The sequence below is a fragment of the Coregonus clupeaformis genome, chromosome 19 (assembly GCF_020615455.1).
Source record: "Coregonus clupeaformis isolate EN_2021a chromosome 19, ASM2061545v1, whole genome shotgun sequence".
Lineage (NCBI taxonomy): Eukaryota > Metazoa > Chordata > Actinopteri > Salmoniformes > Salmonidae > Coregonus > Coregonus clupeaformis.
Window position 1 is genome coordinate 44841061 of NC_059210.1, and position 25425 is coordinate 44866485.

General features: G+C 41.9%; 1 protein-coding gene across 2 annotated transcripts; it reads right to left on the reverse strand.

The window, feature by feature from the left end:
- Window positions 1-582: 582 nt before the first annotated feature.
- Window positions 583-10661, reverse strand: adm2b (adrenomedullin 2b). 2 transcript variants are annotated; one of them, XM_041836595.1, is made up of 3 exons: window positions 10628-10661; window positions 10099-10341; window positions 583-1847 (listed from the first exon to the last, which is right to left on the reverse strand). In XM_041836595.1, exons 2-3 carry the CDS (start codon window positions 10197-10199, stop codon window positions 1415-1417), a joined length of 534 nt encoding a protein of 177 aa, XP_041692529.1. In that variant the 5' UTR covers window positions 10200-10341; window positions 10628-10661; the 3' UTR covers window positions 583-1414. The 2 variants fall into 2 exon arrangements, with proteins under 2 accessions (XP_041692529.1, XP_041692528.1); XM_041836594.1 differs by having other exon boundaries at window positions 10596-10661.
- Between the last annotated feature and the right edge of the window lie 14764 nt (window positions 10662-25425).

Here is a 25425-nt window from a genome sequence, read left to right on the forward strand (position 1 = left end):
AAAAACCTAACCTTAACCCTAACCCTAGCCCATAACGTAATTCTAACCCTAACACTAATTCTAACCTTAACCCTAAACCCCCTAGAAAAAGTGTTTGACCTCGTGGGGACTAACAAAATGTCCCCAGTTGGTCAAATGTTTGTTTGTTTACTCTTCTTGTGGGGACTTCTGGTCCCCACAAGAATAGTTAAACACGTCCACACACACACACACACACACACACACACACACACACAGACTAGAGGCCACAGTGTGTGAGGCTTGTTTTCATGTAGCCCTGGACCACCTCATACACTAATGGTGATTGGAGATTGAGGAAGTGACCTACAGCGATGCAGCTGTGATGACCCAGATAATGAGTCACAGTGATCTAGATCAATCACACAAGAGGAGCGAGGTGACCTCCTGTCACACTGACCTTTGACCTTGACAGCAGTACAGATGTATGTGCTGTATCTACAGTAGTCATTGATTAGCTTGTGCAGGAAGTGTTATTGTGGACATGGAAAGTGTTGGCTGGTTCTCTGTCACACAGACACAACACACTCACAAGACACATTTAAACACATCATCTTTATTAAATATAACAGCCTATACAAAGATATAGAATAAGATGAATACAACAGACAATGTCCATTTGGGGAAACATTTCGGCCACATTCGTTTCACTGGTTTAGTCAGTGAAATATTTACAACAAAAAAGCTTGAATTAATTTAAAATTAAACAACATATCTTTAACGTTCAAGTCATAGCAAACATAAAACAGTATTTACTTTAAAGTGCTTTACGGGTTTCTAATACACTTGACCTAGTAGCTCACTAGACACACATCTAACATTGGAAATAGGAGCTACATATCAGACTTCATGGGACGACATGAGATTAGGAAGCTTCATAGAGCGATAAGGGACTATGAAACTTCTTAAGGCTGTTTGGGACTATGGTTGGCTGTGATTGGTTAGAGCCTGTAGAAATGGTGTTGTGGTGTGTCCTGCTCAAGGACATATATTCTAAACTTGAGAGAGAAAGATAATTGAAATTGAGAGATGTTCAGAGACAGACAAGAATATAGGGATGATCATGGAGAGTGGATTGTAGATCAGCTCAGCTCAGTGGGGACAGGAGTAATGACTCTCTAACTCAGGACAACAAGGCATTACAGACCTCCTTCCACCCTACCCGCAGTCAGCACTTAAGACTCTGTCTCTTCCACCACCTTACATCTGACCTACATTCTGCTGTTAGCTGTGTCTGTGTATAGGTTGTCGTCTTGTTGATAAATGTATTCAGATGTGGCTCTGCCTGTGTTGCTTGTTGATTAGGTTATTCAGCTGTAGCTGTGCCTGTATATTGGTTGACGATAATGTTATTCAACAGTGACTGTGCCTGTTTGTTGGTTGCCAATAAAGTTATTCATCCGTAGCTGTGTGGGCTACGGGGGTTGATAGGGGAGGAGTCTTGTCTCCCACTCTGTCCAATCAGCTGGTAGAGTCGGTGACTGAGGTTCTGAACTTGACAGGTTCCCAGGACACACCCCACCCTCATCAGCTGACCCTGGCCACGCCCACCGCTACCGTTGGCATGACGGCGACCCCGTGACGTCCCCTCTCTGGAGAGGTGGTAGTTCTGGTCAGGAAGTGGACTGGACGGCCTGGCCAATGGGCCTTCATGGTCAGGCATTAGGTTAGACTGCCTCGGGGGACCTTTATGGAGCAAGGCCCTCCAGACGGCCCATCTGTTTCTAAGGGCGACGCTGTCGTCCAGAGCAACAGTCGGGCTGACAACCGTCGCCATGGTGAGAGATGAAGACGACTCAGGTGTCCAGGAGGTTCTGGATAATACAAACCTAAGAGAGAAAGAGAGAGACAGTCAGATACATGCTGCAAAAACATGCACACACACACAAACACACACACCCCAGTCAGGTACAGCAGTCAGGTACAGCAATTACTACTTGGATTTCTGAGTGTAATTTGAGCATTGAGACGAGGAGGAATGTTTCACAGAGACACTCGGAACAGGTGACCTAAGGAGAGCTGAGAGAGGGAGAGAGCGAAAGACCTCGCTCCAGAAATATGCTGTGCAAGAACCTCATATTCCAGACACAAATTAACTTGGCTTTTTTAATATACAGTTGAAGTCGGAAGTTTACATACACTTAGGTTGGAGTCATTAAAACTTGTTTTTCAACCACTCCACACATTTCTTGTTAACAAACTATAGTTTTGGCAAGTCGGTTAGGACATCTACTTTGTGCATGACACAAGTACTTTTTCCAACAATTGTTTACAGACAGATTATTTCACTTATAATTCACTGTATCACAATTCTAGTGGGTCAGAAGTTTACATACACTAAGTTGACTGTGCCTTTAAACAGCTTGGAAAATTCCAGAAAATTATGTCATGGCTTTAGAAGCTTCTGATAGGCTAATTGACATCATTTGAGTCAATTGGCCCCTTCTAGCTCAGTTGGTAGAGCATGGCGTTTGCAACGGCAGAGTTGTGGGTTCGATTCCCACGGGGGGCCAGTATGAAAACATTTATGCTAACTGTAAGTCGCTCTGGATAAGAGCGTCTGCTAAATGACAAAAAAAAAAAAAAGGAGGTGTACCTGTGGATATATTTCAAGGCCTACCTTCAAACTCAGTGCCTCTTTGCTTGACATCATGGGAAAATCAAAAGAAATCAGCCAAGGCCTCAGAAAAAATTTGTAGACCTCCACAAGTCTGGTTCATCCTTGGGAGCAATTTCCAAACGCCTGAAGGTACCACGTTCATCTGTACAAAACCGCCATTAAAAAGCCAGACTACAGTTTGCAACTGCACATAGGGACAAAGATCGTACTTTTTGGAGAAATGTCCTCTGGTCTGATGAAACAAAAATAGAACTGTTTGGCCATAATGACCATCTTTATGTTTGGAGGAAAAAGGGGGTCGCTTGCAAGCCGAAGAACAACATCCCAACCGTGAAGCACGGGGGTGGCAGCATCATGGGGGTGCTTTGCTGCAGGAGGGACTGGTGCACTTCACAAAACAGATGGCATCATGAGGAAGGAAAATTATGTGGATATATTGAAGCAACATCTCAAGACATCAGTCAGGAAGTTAAAGCTTGGTCGCAAATGGGTCTTCCAAATGGACAATGACCCCAAGCATACTTCCAAAGTTGTGGCAAAATGGCTTAAGGACAACAAAGTCAAGGTATTGGAGTGGCCATCACAAAGCCCTGACCTCAATCCTATAGAAAATGTGTGGGCAGAACTGAAATAACGTGTGTGAGCAAGGAGGCCTACAAACCTGACTCAGTTACACCAGCTCTGTCAGGAGGAATGGGCCAAAATTCACCCAACTTATTGTGGGAAGCTTGTGGAAGGTTACCTGAAATGTTTGACCCAAGTTAAACAATTTAAAGGCAATGCTACCAAATACAAATTGAGTGTATGTAAACTTCTGACCCACTGGGAATGTGATGAAAGAAATAAAAGCTAAAATAAATAATTCTCTCTACTATTATTCTGACATTTCACATTCTTAAAATAAAGTGGTGATCCTAACTGACCTAAGACAGGGAATTCTTAGCAGGATTAAATGTCAGGAATTGTGAAAAAATTAGTTTAAATGTATTTGGCTAAGGTGTATGTAAACTTCCGACTTCAACTGTATAGGGGAAAAATGTCCAGTTATACAACTCATACAGAAATGACAGTCATGCTTATTAATGTTTCTATATTTAAGTTAAAGCCTTACGAAACATTTCTAGGGATTCAGTCAATGATTGCAGTCTCATATGATTAGTAATGTATTTTCAGTTAATCAACAACACCTGTTTATTTTTCTTAAGAGATTTCTAAACAGCATACACCAGAGAGAGAGTGAGAAAGAGGAGAGGGAGAGACTTCCTGAGACCTACTCAGTCAAGAGGCTCTATTCCTCTTCTCTATTTTAATGCTTCATCTTTTATACTTAGGCCCCTCCCTCCCCTCCTTTCTTGTCTCTCGCTCTACTACAATGGCCTCTCCCCTCGTTTTCACCCCACTCTTTCTCTTCATTCCCTCCCTCCTTTATCCGGCAGTCTGAGTGGCAGTAAGAGGCTGTCTGATGAGTTGGGTGACCTGCCTGAGCGATTACGCAACACACACACACACACACTCACAGACACACACACACAGACAGCCCGCCACCCACCCACCCACCCACCCACCCACCCACACGCTGTACTCAGTGCACCAATTACCCCGAATGAGCCATGAGCTCCCATAAAGGCAACAAAAGTCAAACTTTGGGTTGGGGTCTCTAAATAGTGCTAATTTAACCATTTGATTTAAATGCAATTTTGTACTGCTACAGTGGTAAATATTAAAATAAAATCTTATTCTAAATTAAACAAACACCCCCACCGCTCTGTCATGGTTTAAACCGTATTTCAGCCACTTTTCATGTGTCCTGAATTTTTACGAAAAAGACACATCAATTAATTCAGGCTACAAGAGTGTAGGCCTAATGACAATCGTTGAATGTCATTACACTGTATGGTGTTTTGTAACAGATGTCTCTTTCCATTCATCAAACGGCAGGTGCACAGTGCACTGTTTGTCAAGAGTGCTGATGTGGATGCGGTGGTGAAGTCAAGCGCAGGACACAGAGGATAACTCAAGACGACTTTACTAATAAGCTCTATATGCACACAAAATAAACGGCCTCAAAACACTAGAGGCGAATAGATACGCGGGGTGCGTAAAACAACACGAATAGCCAAGGTACCGACCAATACATTCAAGACAAGCGGACAATAACACACAAAATGCAAACATAACACAGGGGAACTTATAGGTGACATAATCAATACAGAATACGAAACAGGTGCACCAACTAGACATGACAAAACAAACATCGAAAACATCAAGCGGTAGTAGCTAGTACTCCGGGGACGACGAACGCCGAAGCCTGCCCGAGCAAGGAGGAGGAGCAGCCTCGGCGGCATCCGTGACACTGTTTGGATGCTGGAATTATTTTGCAGTGGACGAATGTGCACAGGTAGCCTACTTTTTAAAGTGATTTGTTTGACAATCACGTGAAAACATCATGACTGGTTGTGTTCATGCCACATTAAAAGGTAATACATTTTCACAGTTAAATTACCGTTTTTATTAGGCCCATTAAAAAAATGTGTGCACGTGCACACATATGAGGTCCCGTGAAAAAAATAGAGGCCCCTCCAAATGTCATGATATAATTCACTCTGACTGTACTGCTAAAATAGTCATTTTCTGTGTCTATCCATCTGTCAGCCTGTGTGTGTAAGTGCGTGCGTGGACCACGTGGCATGTTGCAACATTAGTGTTTATGTTACCTGAACCCTTTCACACACTAAAAAATATTTGTCATAAATGGGTAATGGCCTGTGAGTGTGTGCGTTAATGACAGGAGACTGCTTCAGAGTCTCATTCATCTCTTTTATCTGACAACCACTGTAAATTCAGCCTACACAAACACACACACACACACACACACACACACTCTTGCGCACGCATGCCAAACAAAAGTAAAAGCAACTCTGACTGGTAACATAAAAGTTTAGTCCTACAGTGGCTTGTGAAAGTATTCACCCCCCTTGGCATTTTTCCTATTTTGTTGCCTTACAACCTGGAATTAATATGGATTTCTTGGGGGTTTGTATCATTTGATTTACACAACATGCCTGCCACTTTGAAGATGCAAAATGTTTTTTATTGTGAAACAAACAAGAAATAAGACAGAAAAACAGAAAACTTGAGCGTGCATAACTATTCACCCCTCCAAAGTGAATACTTTGTAGAGCCACCTTTTGCAGCAATTACAGATGGAAGTCTCTTGGGGTATGTCTCTATAAGCTTGGCACATCTAGCCACTGGGATTTTTGCTTCAAGGCAAAACTGCTCCAGCTCCTTCAAGTTGGATGGGTTCCGCTGGTGTACAGCAATCTTTAAGTCATACCACATATTTTCAATTGGATTGAGGTCTGGGCTTTGACTAGGTCATTCCAAGACATTTAAATGTTTCCCTTTAAACCATTTGAGTGTTGCTTTAGCAGTATGCTTAGTGTCATTGTCCTGCTGGAAGGTGAACCTCCGTCCCAGTCTCAAATCTCTGGAAGAATGAAACAGAATTTCCCTGTATTTAGCGCCATCCATCATTCCTTCAATTCTGACCAGTTTCCCAGTCCCTGCCGATTAAAAACATCCCCACAGCATGATGCTGCCACCACGCTTCACTGTGGGGATGGTGTTCTCGGGGTGATGAGAGGTGTTGGGTTTGCGCCAGACATAGCGTTTTCCTTGATGGCCAAAAAGCTCAATTTTAGTCTCATCTGACCAGAGTACCTTTTTCCATATGTTTGGGGAGTCTCCCACATGCCTTTTGGCGAACACCAAACGTGTTTGCTTATTTTTTTCTTTAAGCAATGGCTTTTCTTCTGGCCACTCTTCCGTAAAGCCCAGCTCTGTGGAGTGTAAGGCTTAAAGTGGTCCTATGGACAGATACTCCAATCTCTGCTGTGGAGCTTTGCAGCTTTTTTATCTTATCTTAAATTATTTTCTATCTTAAATTATAAGCATGTTTGGAGAGCTCCTTGGTCTTCATGGTGCCACTTGCTTGGTGGTGCCCCTTGCTTAGTGGTGTTGCAGACTCTGGGGCCTTTCAGAACAGGTGTATATATACTGAGGTCATGTGACAGATCATGTGACACTTAGATTGCACACAGGTGGACTTTATTTAACTAATTATGTGACTTCTTCTAAATCATTATAATTTCATATTATACAGGAGACAGTAGTTTGACAGACATGAAACCAAACATCAGAAGTAATTGGTTGCACCAGATCTTATTTAGGAGCTTCATAGCAAAGGGGGTGAATACATATGCACACACCACTTTTCCGTTATTTATTTTATAGAATTTTTTGAAACAAGTTATTTTTATCATTTTACTTCAGCAATTTTGACTATTTCGTGTATGTCCATTACATGAAATACAAAATAAAAATCAATTTAAATTACAGGTTGTAATGCAACAAAATAGGAAAAACGCCAAGGGGGATGAATACTTTTGCAAGGCACTGTATGTCAAAGAGACCTAGCCTGGAATCTAAAGTGAATGTCTCCCCGTTTCTTTTCTATTTCACTTCACTGATTCAGTCTGGCTTTCCTCCAATAGAAGGCCATTTTGAATACTGCAGAAAGTAAATGGTCCAATCAGCGTCTCCTCAGAAACTATGCTAGGTTTTAGCATGTCTTGGTTGGATGAAGATGACACTAATTCAGGTCTCAGAGCAGGTGATTCCACTGTACGATGGGCTAGCCAACCTTACCTAGTTAGCACCCTTCCATTCCTCAATTGTCTTCCTACAGATGGCGTCTTTCTAATGTGACAAGTGTGCATAAGCTATATCAGCTCATGAAGGGATTACGAACAGTCCATGTTCTAATTACTCTCTATTCCATTTGCATGTGTACTGTAGCTGTTATTTTATGGCATTAGTTGAGAAAATGGAGTAGCCTAAACAGTTTTCACTGTTATTGTTTAGTTTTACTGTCAAACTCTAGAAACACAAGCTTTAGGTATGAGCTCAAACAATTTTCAACACGATCCGCCCAAACTATAGTGTATGTGAAGTAATTTAGGCTGGTATGCAGTCCTAAGTCTTTTATATCCAGTAATCCAGTGTGGTATTCATTCCTCTCTGAAGGGACATCATGACCCCGTGGAAAATGGCTGCCATATTAAACCACACAGGTCAACGGTCACAGAGACACACACACACATTCTCTCTGTTTACAGTCCCTCTGGACGTCAGTGAAATGTTAAACGTTAGTGGTGCGTTAGTAGGACAAACACGTGCACTCTACACCTGACTTCCTGGCAGTTATAGTGTTTTCTTATGCTCTTTGCAGCATTTAGACACACACAGACACACACACCTCTCTCTGTTGGTTTGGAGTGCCAGGACCACCTGGAGATCGTGTCAGAACAAGGTCATCTCCAGAAGAAAAGGCTTTTGGCACCAAAATGTAGGCCACTGACCAACCACCACACGCTACTTCTCTCTGTGTGTGTGTGTGACATATATTTCCCTCAGATTACACAGATCCACAAAGAATTTGAAAACAAATCCAATTTTGATAAACTCTCATATCTATTAGGTGAAATACCACAGTGTGCTATCACAGCAGCAATATTTTTGACCTGTTGCCACAAGAAAAGGGCAACCAGTGATGTACAAACACCATTGTAAATACAACCCATATTTATGTTTATTGTGTACTTCAACTATGTGCACATTGTTACAACACTGTACAAAGCCATAATATAACATCTGAACTGTCTCTATTCTTTTGAAACGTTTGTGAGTGTAATGTTTAATGTTAATTACTGATTGTTTATTTTACTTATGTTTATTATCTATTTGACTTTGTTTATTATCTATTTCACTTGCTTTGGCAAGAGAGCGAGCGAGAGAGAGAGAGAGAATTAAATTAAATTGAGAGAGAGAGGTGGTGACGGCCCCCTCTATGTGACTAACAACGATTGACTGGTGTGGAAATAAAGATAAAGCCTGGGTGGAGAGAGTGAGAAACAGCTACTTTGTCTGATCAAAGGATAACGTCTGCAGAAATACTGATTCTAGCATCAGACTACTGTACCTGATCACTACCTCTGAACACAGAGGGTGTGTGTGTGTGTGTGTGTGTGTGTGTGTGTGTGTGTGTGTGTGTGTGTGTGTGTGCGTGCGCGCGCGCGTACGTACGTCCGTCCGTCCGTCCGTCCGTCCGTGTGAATGAAGAGCTACTCTTGCATTCCTCCCAGGTTAGAGCCCAGCATGAGCCCTGAACCAAAGAGAAGTACACACCAACCTCCAACCATCCTTCACACACCAACCCCCCACCACCCTTCTCACAACCACTTCAGACAAGAGAAACACTACTTCCCCGGAGTGAGCCTCCGTTTTCTCCTCTCTGTCCTTCTCAACTCTTTACGTCTCATTTATTTTACATTTTAGTCATTTAGCAGACGCTCTTATCCAGAGCGATTGGCTCCCCATGGGAATTGTACTGGTCCCCCGTGGGTATCGAACCAACAACCTTGGCGTTGAAAGCACCATGCTCTACTAACTGAGCCACACACCTTTATCACTGTGAGACCCCCACCACATGCACACACACAATGGGTTATAATAAAAATGTGTAATGTTGGGTGGAGGACTGGAGTTGAGAAACACTGTGGTAAGATACCATAACTAGCACCTGCTTCATTAGTTAGCATTCACAACACAGCTTCCAGAGAGATACTGGTCACTACAGTCGGTCTCCGATAAAACAATTTACTTCCTACTGTAAACACACACACACACACACACAACTGTACACACAACACTGAGCCACACATTGCCCTCCCTCACAAACTGAGATGTTAATATTGTGTATCAGTGTTCCCAATCCTTATTAAATCACACTGGAAACAAACACACACACACACACACAGCCCTCCACCTCCCTCTCTTTCATTATACAGGGTCAGTCTTCTGGGGGCTTTTAGAGGAATTACCTAATTCTGTTGTTGTAACCTTTTCACACATAACTTACTGCCACTGAAATGGCCAGACAGGGAGAGAGAGGTCAGGGGCAGGGTGTGTGTGTGTGTAAGAGAAAGAAGATGGTGTGTGTGTGTGTGTGGGGGGGTGGGGGGGTGGGGGGGTGGGGGGGTTCTAATTTAGCTTCCATCTCTCCCTTCTTCCACATAACACACTGAAGCAGACACACACATCGCAAAGACAGACATGATGAACCAAACAGTGAATACAGAGATTGGCCCACAGCTCTGTCTTGATCAATATCATTAGTTCATACTGTCACTTCTTAAATATGTTTCAATATGGACTGCTTGATCTCCATCCTTCAAAATAATAATAATGTTGTAATGACACCTTATTTTGCCTTGCACCCTCACATCCTAAAACCTAGGACTAGCACACTGTAATTTGTCCGATTTACTACAGTAGTCTAGAGGTTTGTTGCAAAACGATGTTATATCAGTCACAGTCATAGTGTGAAGTGGCCGTACCTGTGAGGCTGTGTCCGGGCTGGCCGCGGAAGGGCCAGGGTGTGTGTCTCCAGGGTGAGCAGGCTAAGGCACCAGAGCCATGCCGGGAGCAGTGAGGGCATGGCGGCAAGCGGGAGTCACAACCCTCGGGTACAGGATAGAACAGGACAGAGCAGCTCAACTGAAGAAAAACGCCACTGTTATCAGGCAAAGGCAGAATCTCCACTCACTGAGGACTGGTTTAGTCAGCGCACCTGTTGAAGTCTAGAAGAAACATAAGTGGAATTCCTTAAATGAAACAACTGTCATTATATCCTAATTAAGGTCTGTAGTTGTAAGCTAAGTGCGTGAAAAAATAGCAGCAATTTTGCGAAATGCAATGGCAAAACGATGCATCAAGATTTGATGACAAAAACATTTAAATCAACTTTTCAACAGTTTAAATTATTCAGAATATCGTTTCCTGACTGAAAATCACCCAATCAAGATGAAATTAACAGTCCTAGTAGGCTACTAACCTAGTTTGGTGTTAATAATTATCAGCACTCACAGTGTAGCCCCAGTTGCGTCCTGCGGGTTCAGACAGAACTCCGGAGATGATCGTTGGCTGTCATGGCTCGCCTTTATAATTCGGGAGCAGGGCCTGATTAATGGAGGGGCTTAAAGGGCTGAAGCCCCGGGACCCAAGCCCATAGGGAAGAGAAAAAAATGTTTTACTGCAACTGCCAACCACAGGAGCCCGCTCTTAATGAGTGTAGATAGCCTGCTGCTGCTAATCATCAGCTGGGGGAGGAGAGGAGGTGGGGGGCCCTGCCTTGATGGGGGACAATAAAATGCCACTCTAAAATGTGCCTTTTTGTCACACAACACAATGCCAGAGATGTCTCAAGTTTTCAGGGAGCGTGCAATTGGCATGCTGCCTGCAGGAATGTCCACCAGAGCTGTTAACAGAGAATTGAATGTTAATTTCTCTACGATTAGGCGCCTCCAACATCATTTTAGAGAAACCGTCTCAGGGAAGCTCATCTGCGTGCTCGTCGTCCTCACCAGGGTCTTGACCTGACTGAAGTTCTGCGTCTTAACCGACTTCAGTGGCACCTTCAATGGCCACTGGCACACTGGAGAAGCGTGCTCTTCATGGATGAATCCCAGTTTCAACTGAACCGGGCAGATGGCGTTGTGTGGGTGAGTGGTTTGCTGATGTCAACTTTGTAAAAAGAGTGCCCCATGGTGGCAGTTGGGTTATGGTATGGCCATGCATAAGCTATGGACAACAAACACAATTGCATTTTATCAATGGCAATTTGAATGCACAGAGATACCGTGACGAAATCCTGAGGCCCATTGTCGTGCCATTCATCCGCTGCCATCACCTAATGTTTCAGCATGATAATGCACAGCCCCATGTCGCAAGGGTCTGCACACAATTCCTGGAAGCTGAAAATGTCCCAGTTCTTCCATGGCCTGCAAACTCACCAGTCATGTCACCCATTTGAGCATGTTTGGAATGCTCTGGATCGACGTGTACAACTGTGTGTTCCAGTTCCCGTCAATATCCAGCAACTTCGCACAGCCATTGAAGAGGAGTAGGACAACATTCCACAGGCCACAATCAACAGCCTGATCAACTCTATGTGAAGGAGATGTGTCGCGGTGCATGAGGCAAATGGTGGTAACACCAGATACTGACTGGTTTTCTGATCCATGCCCCTACCTAGGGGTCTGTGACCAACAGATGCATATCTGTATTCCCAGTCATATGGAATCCATAGATTAGGTCCTAATTAATTTATTTAAATTGACTGATTCCCTTATGTGAACAGTAACTCAGTAAAATCTTTGTAATTGTTGCATGTTGGGTTAATATTTTTGTTCAGTATACGTTACTAGGCTGTTAAGACCTGCTGTGTAAAGGGCTCTGTTCAATCCGTATCGCGGAAGTTCAGTATTACATTGTGATTTAAATTTAGGGCTAGATTCTATCAGAACCGTCCTAGCCGATACCCGCGTAGCGGTTGTTTTGGTGTGTCGGAGGTGGAACTGCTTTAGAGCTGTCAAATCCACAAGCGGCTCCCAGCATTATACCTAAAGCCAGCGGTGGAAAAGTACCCAATTGTCATACTTCAGTAAAAGTGAAGATACCTTAATAGTTAATGACTCAAGTAAAAGTGAAAGTCACCCAGTAAAATATTACTTGAGTAAAAGTCTATGAGTATTTGGTTTTAACTATACTTAAGTATCAAAAGTAAATGTAATTGCTGAAATATACTTAAGTATCAAAAGTAAAAGTATAAATAATTTCAAATTCCTTATATTAAGTAAACCAGACAGCACCATTACATTTTATATATTTTTTACGGATAGCCAGGGGCACACTCCAACACTCAGACGTCGTCTACAAACGAAGCATGTGTGTTTAGTGAATCCGCCAGATCAGAGGCAGTAGGGATGACAAGGGACAAGGGATGTTGTTTTGATAAGTGCGTGAATTGGACTGTTTTCCTGTCCTGCTAAGCATTCAAAATGTAATGAGTACTTTTGGGTGTCAGGGAATTTGAATGGAGTAAAAAGCACATTATTTTATTTAGGAATGTAGTGAAGTAAAAGTAAAAGTAGTCAAAAATATAAATAGTAAAGTAAAGTACAGATACAGTTGAAGTCGGATGTTTACATACAACTTAGCCAAATACATTTAAACTCAGTTTTTCACAATTCCTGACATTTAATCCTAGTAAAAATTCTGTCTTAGGTCAGTTAGGATCACCACTTTATGTTAAGAATGTGAAATGTCAGAATAATAGTAGAGAAAATGATTTATTTAAGCTTTTATTTATTTCATCACATTCCCAGTGGGTCAGAAGTTTACATACACTCAATTAGTATTTGGTAGCATTGCCTTTAAATTGTTTAACTTGGGTCAAACGTTTCGGGTAGCCTTCCACAAGCTTCCCACAATAAGTTGGTTGAATTTTGGCCCATTCCTCCTGACAGAGCTGGTGTAACTGAGTCAGGTTTGTAAGCCTCCTTGCTCGCACACACTTTTTCAGTTCTGCCCACACATTTTCTATAGGATTGAGGTCAGGGATTTATGATGGCCACTCCAATACCTTGACTTTGTTGTTCTTAAGCCATTTTGCCACAACTTTGGAAGTATACTTGGGGTCATTGTCCATTTGGAAGACCCATTTGCGACCAAGCTTTAACTTCCTGACTGATGTCTTGAGATGTTGCTTCAATATATCCACATAATTTTCCTTCCTCATGATGCCATCTATTTTGTGAAGTGCACCAGTCCCTCCTGCAGCAAAGCACCCCCACAGCATGATGCTGCCACCCCCGTGCTTCACGGTTGGGATGGTGTTCTTCGGCTTGCAAGCGACCCCCTTTTTCATCCAAACATAACAATGGTCATTATGGCAAAACAGTTCTATTTTTGTTTCATCAGACCAGAGGACATTTCTCCAAAAATTACAATCTTTGTCCCCATGTGCAGTTGCAAACCGTAATCTGGCTTTTTTATGGCGGTTTTGGAGCAGTGGCTTCTTCCTTGCTGAGCAGCCTTTCAGGTTATGTCGATATAGGACTCGTTGTACTGTGGATATAGATACTTTTGTACCTGTTTCCTCCAGCATCTTCTCAAGGTTCTTTGCTGTTGTTCTGGGATTGATTTGCACTTTTCGCACCAAAGTACGTTCATCTCTAGGAGACAGAACGCGTCTCCTTCCTGAGCGGTATGACGGCTGCGTGGTCCCATGGTGTTTATACTTGCGTACTATTGTTTGTACAGGTGAACGTGGTACCTTCAGGCGTTTGGAAATTGCTCCCAAGGATGAACCAGACTACACATTTTTTTCTGAGGTCTTGGCTGATTTCTTTTGATTTTCCCATGATGTCAAGCAAATAGACACTGAGTTTCAAGGTAGGCCTTGAAATACATCCACAAGTACACTTCCAATTGATTCAAATTATGTCAATTAGCCTATCAGAAGCTTCTAAAGCCATGACATCATAATCTGGAATTTTCCAAGCTGTTTAAAGGCACAGTCAATTTAGTTTATGTAAACTTCTGACCCACTGGAATTGTGATACAGTGAATTATAAGTGAAATAATCTGTCTGTAAACAACTGTTGGAAAAATTACTTGTGTCATTCACAAAGTAGATGTCCTAACCGACTTGCCAAAACTATAGTTTGTTAACAAGAAATGTGTGGAGTGTTTGAAAAACGAGTTTTAATGACTCCAACCTAAGTGTATGTAAACTTTCGACTTCAACTGTACATCCCTGGTCATCCCTACTGCCTCTGATCTGGCGGACTCACTAAACACACATGCTTCGTTTGTAAACGATGTCTGAGTGTTGGAGTGTATTTTCAAGTATTTTTACTTCAGTACGTTACACCACTGAAAAAAGCCAACATTGTCATTAGCTGCACGGAGTTGCAGTAACATAAATCCCATGCAGCCTTCTTTACAAGTTCGAACACTGGGATTAGGCTGATAGAAATCCTCATTATTTAATTTAATGATTTTACATTTTCAATTATTTCTATATGAAATCAAATCAAATTGTATTGCCACATGCGCTGAATACAACAGGTGTAGACCTTACAGTGAAATGCTTACTTACAAGCCCTTAACCAAGAATGCAGTTTTAAGAAAATAAAAAAAAGTGTTCAGTAAGAAATACATAAGTAAAAAAATTAAAATAGCAAATCATTAAAGAGTAGCAGTAAAATTAAATAACAGTAGGAAGGCTATATACAGGGGGTATCGGTACAGAGTCAATGTGCGGGGGCACCGGTTAGTCGAGATAATTGAGGTAATATGTACATGTGGGTAGAGTTAAAGTGACTGCCTACACTTTCTCCTTCTGAACTTGACATAGTTCAGAATGAGTGGGATGGGTGTGACTTCGTGACAATGATCACAAAAGCAGCTTCTCACTTATTTGACAGCTCCAACGCATATACACCTCCAACACTGCCAAAACATCAGGGTGTCGGTTATCGCCAGTTATCGCTTGATCTATTTGAAGCTAGGCCTTAAAGGGTCAGTGCAGTTAAAACGTGATTTTCCTTTTTTTTATACAGTTGCTTGCGAAAGTATTCACCCACCTTCAAGGTTGCCTTACAACCTGGAATTAAAATGGATTTTGGGGGGGTTTGTATAATATGATTTACACAACATGCCTACCACTTTGAAGATGCAAAATGTTTTTTCTTGTGAAACAAACAAGAAATAAGACAAAAAAACTGAAAACTTGAGCGTGCATTATTCACCCCCCCAAAGTCAATACTTTGTAGAGCCACCTTTTGCAGTAATGTCACGCCCTGGCTCTGGGGACTCTGAAATGTTGAGCCAGGGTGTGTAGTTTCTGTGTTATATTTTCTATGTTGATGTGCTAGATCGTTTAGATCTATGTTGGCCAGGGTGGTTCCCAATCAGAGGCAGCTGTATCTCGTTGTCTCTGATTGGGGACCATACTTAGGCAGCCTGTTTGGCACTAGTCGGTGTGGGATCTTGTTCCGTAAAGGTTTGTTTAGTCTACCTTGGACTTCACGTATCGTTTGTTTGTTGTTTTTGCTCGTGTTCAGTACGTTAATAAATATGTACGCTTATCATGCTGCGCCTTGGTCCGTCTCATCCGTAAACGATCGTGACAAGTAATTATAGCTGCAAGTCTCTTGGGGTATGTCTCTATAAGCTTGGCACATCTAGTCACTGGGATTTTTGCCCATTCTTCAAGGCAAAACTGCTCCAGCTCCTTCAAGTTGGATGGGTTCTGCTGGTGCACAGCAATCTTTAAGTCATACCACAGATTCTCAATTGGATTGAGGTCTGGGCTTTGACTAGGCCATTCCAAGACATTTAAATGTTTCCCCTTAAACCACTCAAGTGTTGCTTTAGCAGTATGCTTAGGGTCATTGTCCTGCTGGAAGGTGAACCTCCGTCCCAGTCTCAAATCTCTGGAAGACTGAAACAGGTTTCCCTCAAGAATTTCCCTGTATTTAGCGCCATCCATCATTCCTTCAATTCTGACCAGTTTCCCAGTCCCTGCTGATGAAAAACATCCCCACAGCATGATGCTGCCACCAACATGCTTCACTGTGGGGATGGTGTTCTCCGGGTGATGAGAGGTGTTGGGTTTGCGCCAGATATAGCATTTTCCTTGATGGCCAAAAAGCTCAATTTTAGTCTCATCTGACCAGAGTACCTTCTTCCATATATTTGAGGAGTCTCCCACATGCCTTTTGGCGAACACCAAACGTGTTTGCTTATTTTTTTCTTTAAGCAATGGCTTTTTTCTGGCCACTCTTCCGTAAAGCCCAGCTCTGTGTAGTGTATGGCTTAAAGTGGTCCTATGGACAGATACTCCAATCTCCGCTGTGGAGCTTTGCAGCTCCTTCAGGGTTATCTTTGGTGTCTTTGTTGCCTCTCTGATTAATGCCCTCCTTGCCTGGTCTGTGAGTTTTGGTGGGCGGCCCACTCTTGTTAGGTTAGTTGTGGTGCCATATTCTTAAATTTTTTAAATAATGGATTTAATGGTGCTCCGTGGGATGTTCAAAGTTTCAGATATTTTTTTATAACCCAAACCTGATCTGTACCTCTCCACAACTTTGTCGCTGACCTGTTTGGAGAGCTCCTTGGTCTTCATGGTGCCGTTTGCTTGGTGGTGCCCCTTGCTTAGTGGTGTTGCAGACTCTGGGCCATTTCAGAACAGGTGTATATATACTGAGATCATGTGACAGATCATGTGACACTTAGATTGCACACAGGTGGACTTTATTTAACTAATTATGTGACTTCTGAAGGTAATTCGTTGCTCCAGATCTTATTTACGGCTTCATAGCAGAGGGGGTGAATACATATGCACGCACCACTTTTCCGTTATTTTATTTTTTCATTACACATGAAATCCAAATAAAAATCCATTTAAATTACATGTTGTAAAGCAACAAAATAGGAAAAATGCCAAGGGTGATGAATACTTTTGTAAGGCACTGTATGCTATTTCCACACTATGAGGTCAAATTAGCACTCTGAAATTGTGAAAATTATGATAATGCCCTTTTTGTGTAAGAGCTGTACTTTTGGCGCACATCATGACGTCACAATGTGATCTGGGTAAGGGGGTGGGCTCTAGACCATCTTATCAGCCAATCGGGGCTGTGTATGTAAATATCTTCAAATGTGTTTCCGAACGCCCACACGATCTGACTGAGCATTTCAAGGACCAGGGGCTTAGGGAAATATTTTTTTTTTAATAAACACACACAGTGATTTATTAGACATACAGTGATGATTAAAAAATAACATTACAAACACTGCATGGGGGCTTTAAAGGCAATGTTCCTGTGTTAGCGGAGACTGCATTCACGTTAAACGCTGCATATGTCGGCTGAGTCAATCGTAAATTGCCTATACATTTCTGTTGCGCAATCTGTAATTCTTCAGCGATACAGATAGAATAGAGCCCTAGACTCGTTGTTTCAGACTTCTATTTGTGTGGGAACTGGAAAGCATCGCGAAATGTCTTTATAGGCCCCTATGCATGCTGTATGAACTCATACCTACTCTATAAAGGCTGTCATAAAGGAGCTATGAGCTGCTATAAATGGTTAGAGATCCAGAGTGTACAGCAAAGTTTTTTAAGTGTTGGAAATGTCTAATGTGTTAATTCTCTATGATAATTTCTAATCTAGATGATATAGAGATTGATTTTAGAGAGATTAGAGATATACTGGATGTGAGATGAGTCACCCCACAGACAGTAAAAAGTCTCGTTTTACAGGCCTGTCTCAGTGGTCACTCTGGGCTCTCTCTCTATTGGTCAGCGGGACTCTCAGCGCATTCTGTTCCTCCAATCACCTCTCTGGCCTTTTAAAACCAGAACCTGGCCTGGTGACATTCAGTAAAATAAGCTGCAAAATGTGACATTTATTAAAAAACATTTACTGTGAGGTAAACTGTGAGGTACAGAAATAAAGGAGTTCTCCTAGTCCAGTGTTACCATGCCCGTTTAAAGCTTTAATAACAGAACCTCTGTAATGTAGTTGATTTAGTGAACTACAGTTACGTGATGAGTAACCTTGCCTGAAACATACAGTTGACCCGGGTTCAAACCCAGGCAGTCACACCCGTTAGTGTTAGAGCCTACAGTGATATATGACTTCAATATGATATCACATAATGATAAGATATCCCATTCACACACTCTGACTAAAGACTATGGATGGGTTGCACCAACATGGATTAACTCTTAAACTGGGTTAAATCAAGGTTTATCTATTAATCTTGAGCCCTGTTTCCATTAGCACATTGAAGTCAACCCAAGTTGTGAAATGGGCTGTGCTGGCCACGGTTTCCCTCGACCCAGCTGGAATTTGAAAATTCCATTCGAGCCAACTCGAATTTGACAATATTTTGGCCCTAATTTTAAGTGCCAGTGGAAACGGGTATTTGTTGCACCAAACTTTAAACCCAATTTTAAATTAATCGTAGTTAAAGTAAATCCTTCCTCTAATCTAAGTTTAATTTTCACTTTAAAACTAGATAAATTTTAAGGCTGTTGCTCAGTTTTTATATATATTTTTATATATAAACTAATTCTAAACCGCCACTTTAACTGATAAAATGGCAGCATATCTACTGCGGAGAGACCAAAACAACAGAGTTCCTCAGAGAATAATTAGAGACAGGTTGAGTTGAGGTCCTGTTGGGTTTTATGATAATGATGAGTTTTCAAGGAGATACCGCTTCTCCGAGGACTACAACTGGAAAGAAAGGTTGGACCAACCATCTTCCAGGACAACCTTGTACATGGCTTGATTCATGCGTCCTTCACAAAGACAAATCTGACCGATTCCAGCCTTGCTGAAGCACCCCCAGATCATCACCGATCCTCCACCAAATTTCACAGTGGGTGCGAGACACTGTGGCTTGTAGGCCTCTCCAGGTCTCCGTCTTACCATTAGACAACCAGGTGTTGGGCAAAGCTGAAAATTGGACTCATCAGAGAAGATGACCTTACTCCAGTCCTCTACGGTCCAATCCTTATGGTCTTTTGCAAACCTCAGCCTGGCTCTTCTTTGCTTCTCATTGATGAAGGGCTTTTTTCTAGCTTTGCACGACTTCAGCCCTGCCCCTAGGAGCCTGTTTCGAACCGTCCTCGCCGTGCACTTCACCCCAGCTGCCGTTTGCCATTATTTTTGTAGGTCACTTGATGTCATCCTACGGTTGTTGAGTGACATTCGAATGAGTTGGCGGTCATTCCGGTCAGTAGAGAGTCGCTTTCGCCCTCCGCCGGTCTGTAGCTTTGTTGTCCCCAATGTCTGCTGCTTGAACTTGTTCTTATGAACCGCCGTCATTGAAATTTTAAGGATGGAAGCAACCTGACGCTCACTGTATCCCTCTGCCAGTAAAGCCAGAATTGAACTCTTCTTTTCCTCACTCAAAACTTTCCTTTTCAACTCTTTTGTCATGGTCAATAGTAATTTTTTTTATTAATATTACTTTTGAGGTACTATTAGCACTGTTTTTGCCATCCAGCTGGTCCTATTGCAAGAGGATAGTGATGACCGCAGCAGTGGTTTTTATACTTTTCCTCGTTAAATACGATTTGGTTCAGGTGATCACCTAATCAGTACCTAATTCAGTAGAATAAGGTGTGCCTGTGTTGGAATTCAACAGATACTGGAATGGAATGGCTGTCATACATGTAGAGATGCTGATTTAAGAAAGATTTGCAGTGGTCTCTTAATTTTTTCCAGAGCTGTATATGCCTGTTGTGTGTACCTTATGACTCCCCTTTTAAACCCCCCAGACACCTGAAGAGAGAGAATACAACACCTCTCATATCCTGGCAAGAGGTCTCATAGAGAGTTTTTGGAGTGTGGAAAAAAAGATTCCCGTGCCTACAGGACAGGCTCCGCATGAAGATGGGCACTACACTGACAATCATTATTGCAGTGGCAGTTCTGTATAACTTTGGCAAAAAACAAGGAGACGAGCTACCTGAGGAAGCTGAGGAGGACCTACCTGAGGAGAATGGAGAAGATGGCCAGGTGCAACATGCTGCCAATGCAAATGAATGCTGTGAAAAGAACCTTGATTGAGAACCATTTTGCAGACTAAGGTGTGTATAATGTAACATTGGTAACATGTAAAAAGCATTATTATATTTTGATAGACAAGTACAATTCCTAATTAGGCTATCTGTATTAAAATGTATTATTAAGACATTGTTATTCTCAATACCATACAGGGTGGAACTGGAAGCACCAGAACACATGAGTGGGGACAATACTGGAGGACACCAAATTGCTTGGGAAAGCATTGTTTTAATAAATAACTGTTTAAATAACTAAAAAGAGCAGCATTCTTTACACAGTGGGCATTTGTTTCCCTGAAGGAGTTTCTGTTTCTGAAATTGCAGTAGCTCTTTTTGTAAATTCAGGACCTCAATCTGCAGTAGATTTTTCTCTCTCTCCAGCTCCAAAACACCAATATGATCTTGGTTCATGTCAGTTCTGGGGTGTTTTTGCTGCTGGTGCAAGATCCAGGCACTGCTGTTTCGTCTACTCCCGCTCCCAATCTCTGGCGTTCGACGTCGCTGGTCTCCTAACCACCGGTCCTGGCCACCCATCTTTCTGCACACCTGTGTCTCATCATCAGTCACACCTGGACTTCATTACTCCCTGATTACTTACCCTTTATATAGCACTCTTTCGTTATCAGTAATGTAATAATAAATATAATAATATGCCATTTAGCAGACGCTTTTATCCAAAGCGACTTACAGTCATGTGTGCATACATTTTTACGTATGGGTGGTCCCGGGGAACGAACCCACTACCCTGGCGTTACAAGCGCCATACTCTACCAATTGAGTTACAGAGGACCACAATACTAATGGTCCTCTGTAGTATTGTGTTTCCTTGTCAGTCGTTTCTCTTGTTTTTCTCGTTATTATTAAACTCACTAACTATACCTGCTTCCTGCTAACTATACCTGCTTCCTGACTCCCCACAGGGTGTCAGCTCAACTATTAATTATTTTAACTAGGCAAGTCAGTTAAGAACAAATTCTTATTTACAATGATGGCCTACCCTGGCGACGCTGGGCCAGTTGTGCACTGCCGTATGGGACACCCTATCACGGCCGGTTGTGAGACAGCCCGGGATTGAACCCGGGTCTGTAGTGACACCTTTATCACTGCGATGCAGTGCCTTAGACCGCTGTGCTACTCGGTTCCCTAAGGGAAAGAAATAAAATAAACTCATTATAAGTACTTACTTGCCCATTTTGTACAGAAATGTAATTGGGGCTTATGATATGCCCAGCCTTGATAGGAATGATGATGTTATAAAAAATGTTGTAACGGGACCAGTGGCAACCCGTCATTCAGGGCAGGTGGGGCAGAGCCAAGACAACTGGGAACTAGCTCCGACTGGGAAAATTCGTTTTGAATAGTCATTCGGGCCTCTTTCTAAAGCTCCGACCTGAAGATCACTGACGTCATGATTCGACCTTGTTTTTTTTCAGAGTTGCCAGTTTTCATAAATCTAGGGATTGCCTGACTTTGATGACAAAGTTTGATGACAAAATTTGCTCACAAGAAGGACTGCCACGCCACCTTCCTGTTCAAGTGAGCACAGCACAACAACGGTGAGTCCAAAAATGTATTGTATGCTGCTGCATAAATTATGTAATAAGCCAGGGAGATATGCATACTGTAGCTAAGAAAGTAATATGTTGTGTAGTAAGCTGCTAGTAGCCCATGTGCCTCACCCTAATAATTTGGTCCCTTTCCCCCTCAGAACATAGCCTACTGTTCTGACTTGGTGGTGCACATGCAGCCTATACCTTGTTTTAGAGAAATGTCATCATCGAATATTGTAAGACCTTTCTTTGCTTGCTTATATGCCCCCTTTATTTATGATACGGTTCTGACTTGGTGTACAGGGAGAATACTGCAAGAATGGCCCATGTTCTGAATCATGTCGCTGTACATTTCAAAAGTGCTGAACAAATAGTTATATTGACTACGTCCATCTTAGCTCGCTCATTATTGTAACGTCTTAATCGAAATTACGGATTGCCTCATACGCTGATTGTTCCGTTATACCATAGTTTGTACATATCAATTGTCATTAGTATCTTATTCATCATTTTCGGCAATGTCGGAATGATTTCATTGTTTTGCTTACTTTGTGTATTATAATTAGCTCATGCTTTTCTTGACGAGATACTATATAATGTTGTTGGGTCTGTAACCATGTTTGCCAGTGACAGTATCTTCCCATTCAAATACTGTATTCTCTTTCAACAAAAAGTTCAGTAATAGACCCATGTAATTCCAGCTGATATTGCGAGGGTTGCTTTGTTTGCGCAATATGCTGTCTGTGCGTCGGTATATTGTTTATAAAAGTGGATCCTCATGATTGTATTTTCCTTCCTTTTTAGACCACATAGGCCTAATAAAATACTTTAAATGGTAGGCTAACCGCGTCTCTCTCTCTCTCTCTCTCTCTGTGTGGTGACTTAAAGAAGAGTAAAGTAAAGTTAAGTCTAAGTTAACATCTCTGAATTTCTGTTGTTGTCCATTTTGAAAGTGCTGAACGAATAGGCCTACCTTGTCGCAGGTTGTTTGCTTGCGCTTGCTTATACTTAGAGCTAAGTGTTAATGATATAAGAACAAACATTATGAATTTACTGAACATAAATGTAATAATGTTTGTGTATGGTTCAAAAGTCAAAACTAATTTAGGTATTTGTTATTATTATTTAAACCATGTTGGTGCAACCCACCCTATAAACTGTGTGGAGCTATTAGTTGACAGGGTCGGCCAGTGCCAGGGCATTACCAATCCAGTCAGAGCAAAAGTGGGAACATATGGGACAACAGTTCTGGGAAAGTCCTGATGGTGATCCAGAAGAGCTGAGCAGACCACAGAGACCATGGAGGTAATCCATTGCAAAACCATAACAATAGTTGCCTTGCAATCATCAACTGGGACTGATTTCCCACACAGTGATTTGTCACAGTGAAAGTTTGTTAGTTTCAATTCACAACATATCGCAACAGTCTAAAATCCAGATCTGCAGGTTTCCATTATTTCCCTCTAATCAGACAGATTCAGACTTGAGACACCAGGTGACTGGACTGTCTGGCCAAACAATGACATTAATCAATCAATAGACAACCAGGAAGAAAAGGCAACCTCTTGGCCTGGATTTGTAGGCCAGGGTGTGTTTGGCATCATGTCAGGGTGGAGGGATGTGGACACAGCTCAGGGCTGGGCTCTCTGTAGTGAGGGAGGGAGAGAGAATGAAAGAGAAAAGTTGGCTGCTTTCACTCATGAACCGAAAGAAAAACTAGACCGGTATGAAGTAAGGAGAAATTGGGAGATGGAGCGATAATAGATGGTGGGATAAGAGATGGCTGGATGGAGGAAAGATGGAGTGATACAGTGTGAAGAGATTAGAGGATCAGTGTCTGGCCCCGATTAAAAGAATGCTCTGTGTGTGTGTGTGTGTGTGACTCAGCAGTCTGCAGTAATACCTTCTTAGCTCTGCTCTTAACTCAGTGAGCCCTATCACCATCCAATATGTGCATTAGCACACCTTCAGTCTGCTTTTAGCACAGACCACTGTGTGTGTGTCTGTGTGTGTGTATCTTTCCCATCTCTCTGATCTCCTCAAAAAGACCCATTTTAAAATGGAGGAAGTTTAAATTTCAGTACAGCATGGAGGAGTTGCATTTCAGTAATGAAGTCAGATAAAGTGTATTTTAATTTACCACCTCGGGCTGAGCTCAGACTCAATGAGTGTTCTGTCTGGCTGAGTTCTCCATCCATCCGTCTGTCTGTCTGGCTCAGATGCACACACAAGCATGCACACACGCTTCTGGACCGACCAATGAACAACAGTAAAACTTTTATCAGATGTTTATAACAAGGCTGTGACTGGCTGAGGCTGTAGCAGTTAACTGTTATAAGATCAACCGTGGCAGTTCCACTGAAAGAACCGAACTAACATATCCATTAAAAGCCTATACATTTACACTCACTCACTCACTCACTCAGTGCATAGAGCAGCAACCATGCTCTGTACTTCTGGTGTATACATTTGACACTGGATCAGTGTGATAGCTACAATAGGGTTGGTGCCTTTGTACTACAGTAGGTAACTACCACCACCCTGTGGGTGTGTTTGGAATGGCATACACACAATGCAGTACATGGATGGTATACTGTAAATCCTCTTGTGACAGGGGGAATGGAAGCTTGTGTACAACAGGGAGGGGCAATTGAATGCAAGCTTCACAATAATATTAATAAAAAAAAGTTAATTAATTTCTAGCCCATCTATCTATGGGTAAGATGGTTGATGTGTTATGCTCGACCTACTTAGTTTTCCACCACAAAACACCAGAACATGGCCAAAAAGAGTAGAACCAGCTAAGCTGCTTTTACACTATGATTTGACTATTAGATGTTCAATGTTTCTTTAACCTCTACGGGATCATTGTCCCGTATACGGGACGGTTGAGCTAACGTGTGCTAATGTGATTAGCATGACTGATATAAATAACAGCAAACCTTCCAGGACATAGACATGTCTTATATGGGCAGAAAGCTTAAATTCGTGTTAATCTAACTGCAATGTCCAATTTATAGTAGCTATTACAGTGAAAAAATACCATTCTATTGTTTGAGGAGAGTGCACAACAACAAAAAACGTATCACGGCAACTGGTTTGATACATTCACCTCTGAAGGTAAATAATGTACTTACATTCAGTAATCTTGCTCTGATTTGTCATCTTGTGGGTCCCAGAGATAAAATGTAGCATCGTTTTGTTTGATAAAATCCATTTTTATATTCAAATGTAGGAACTGGGTTTGTGGCCCATGTTTTTTTGTTAGTATTATCTTTTACCAGATCTAATGTGTTATATTATCCTACATTAATTTCACATTTCCACAAACTTCAAAGTGTTTCCTTTCAAATGGTGTCAAGAATATGCATATCCTTGCTTCTGGTCCTGAGCTACAGGCAGTTAGATTTGGGTATGTCATTTTAGGTGAAAATTGAAAAAAAGGGTTATTATATTTTTTAAAGGAATAGTTTCACCATATTAAAACGAAAGTTTAGTTCACGTAACAGGGTTGATCTAAAAATGAGGGACAAAGTAAATTAATCACTAATCAAATTAAATAAATAATAATCAGAAATGAATTTGTTTAAGCAACATCTTAAATAGGGCTTTACAATGATGGTGATAACTTGGGGAAGTTTTTTGGTTAAGTGGGTTAAAATCTTAGAAGTCAGAAAAACATTAGG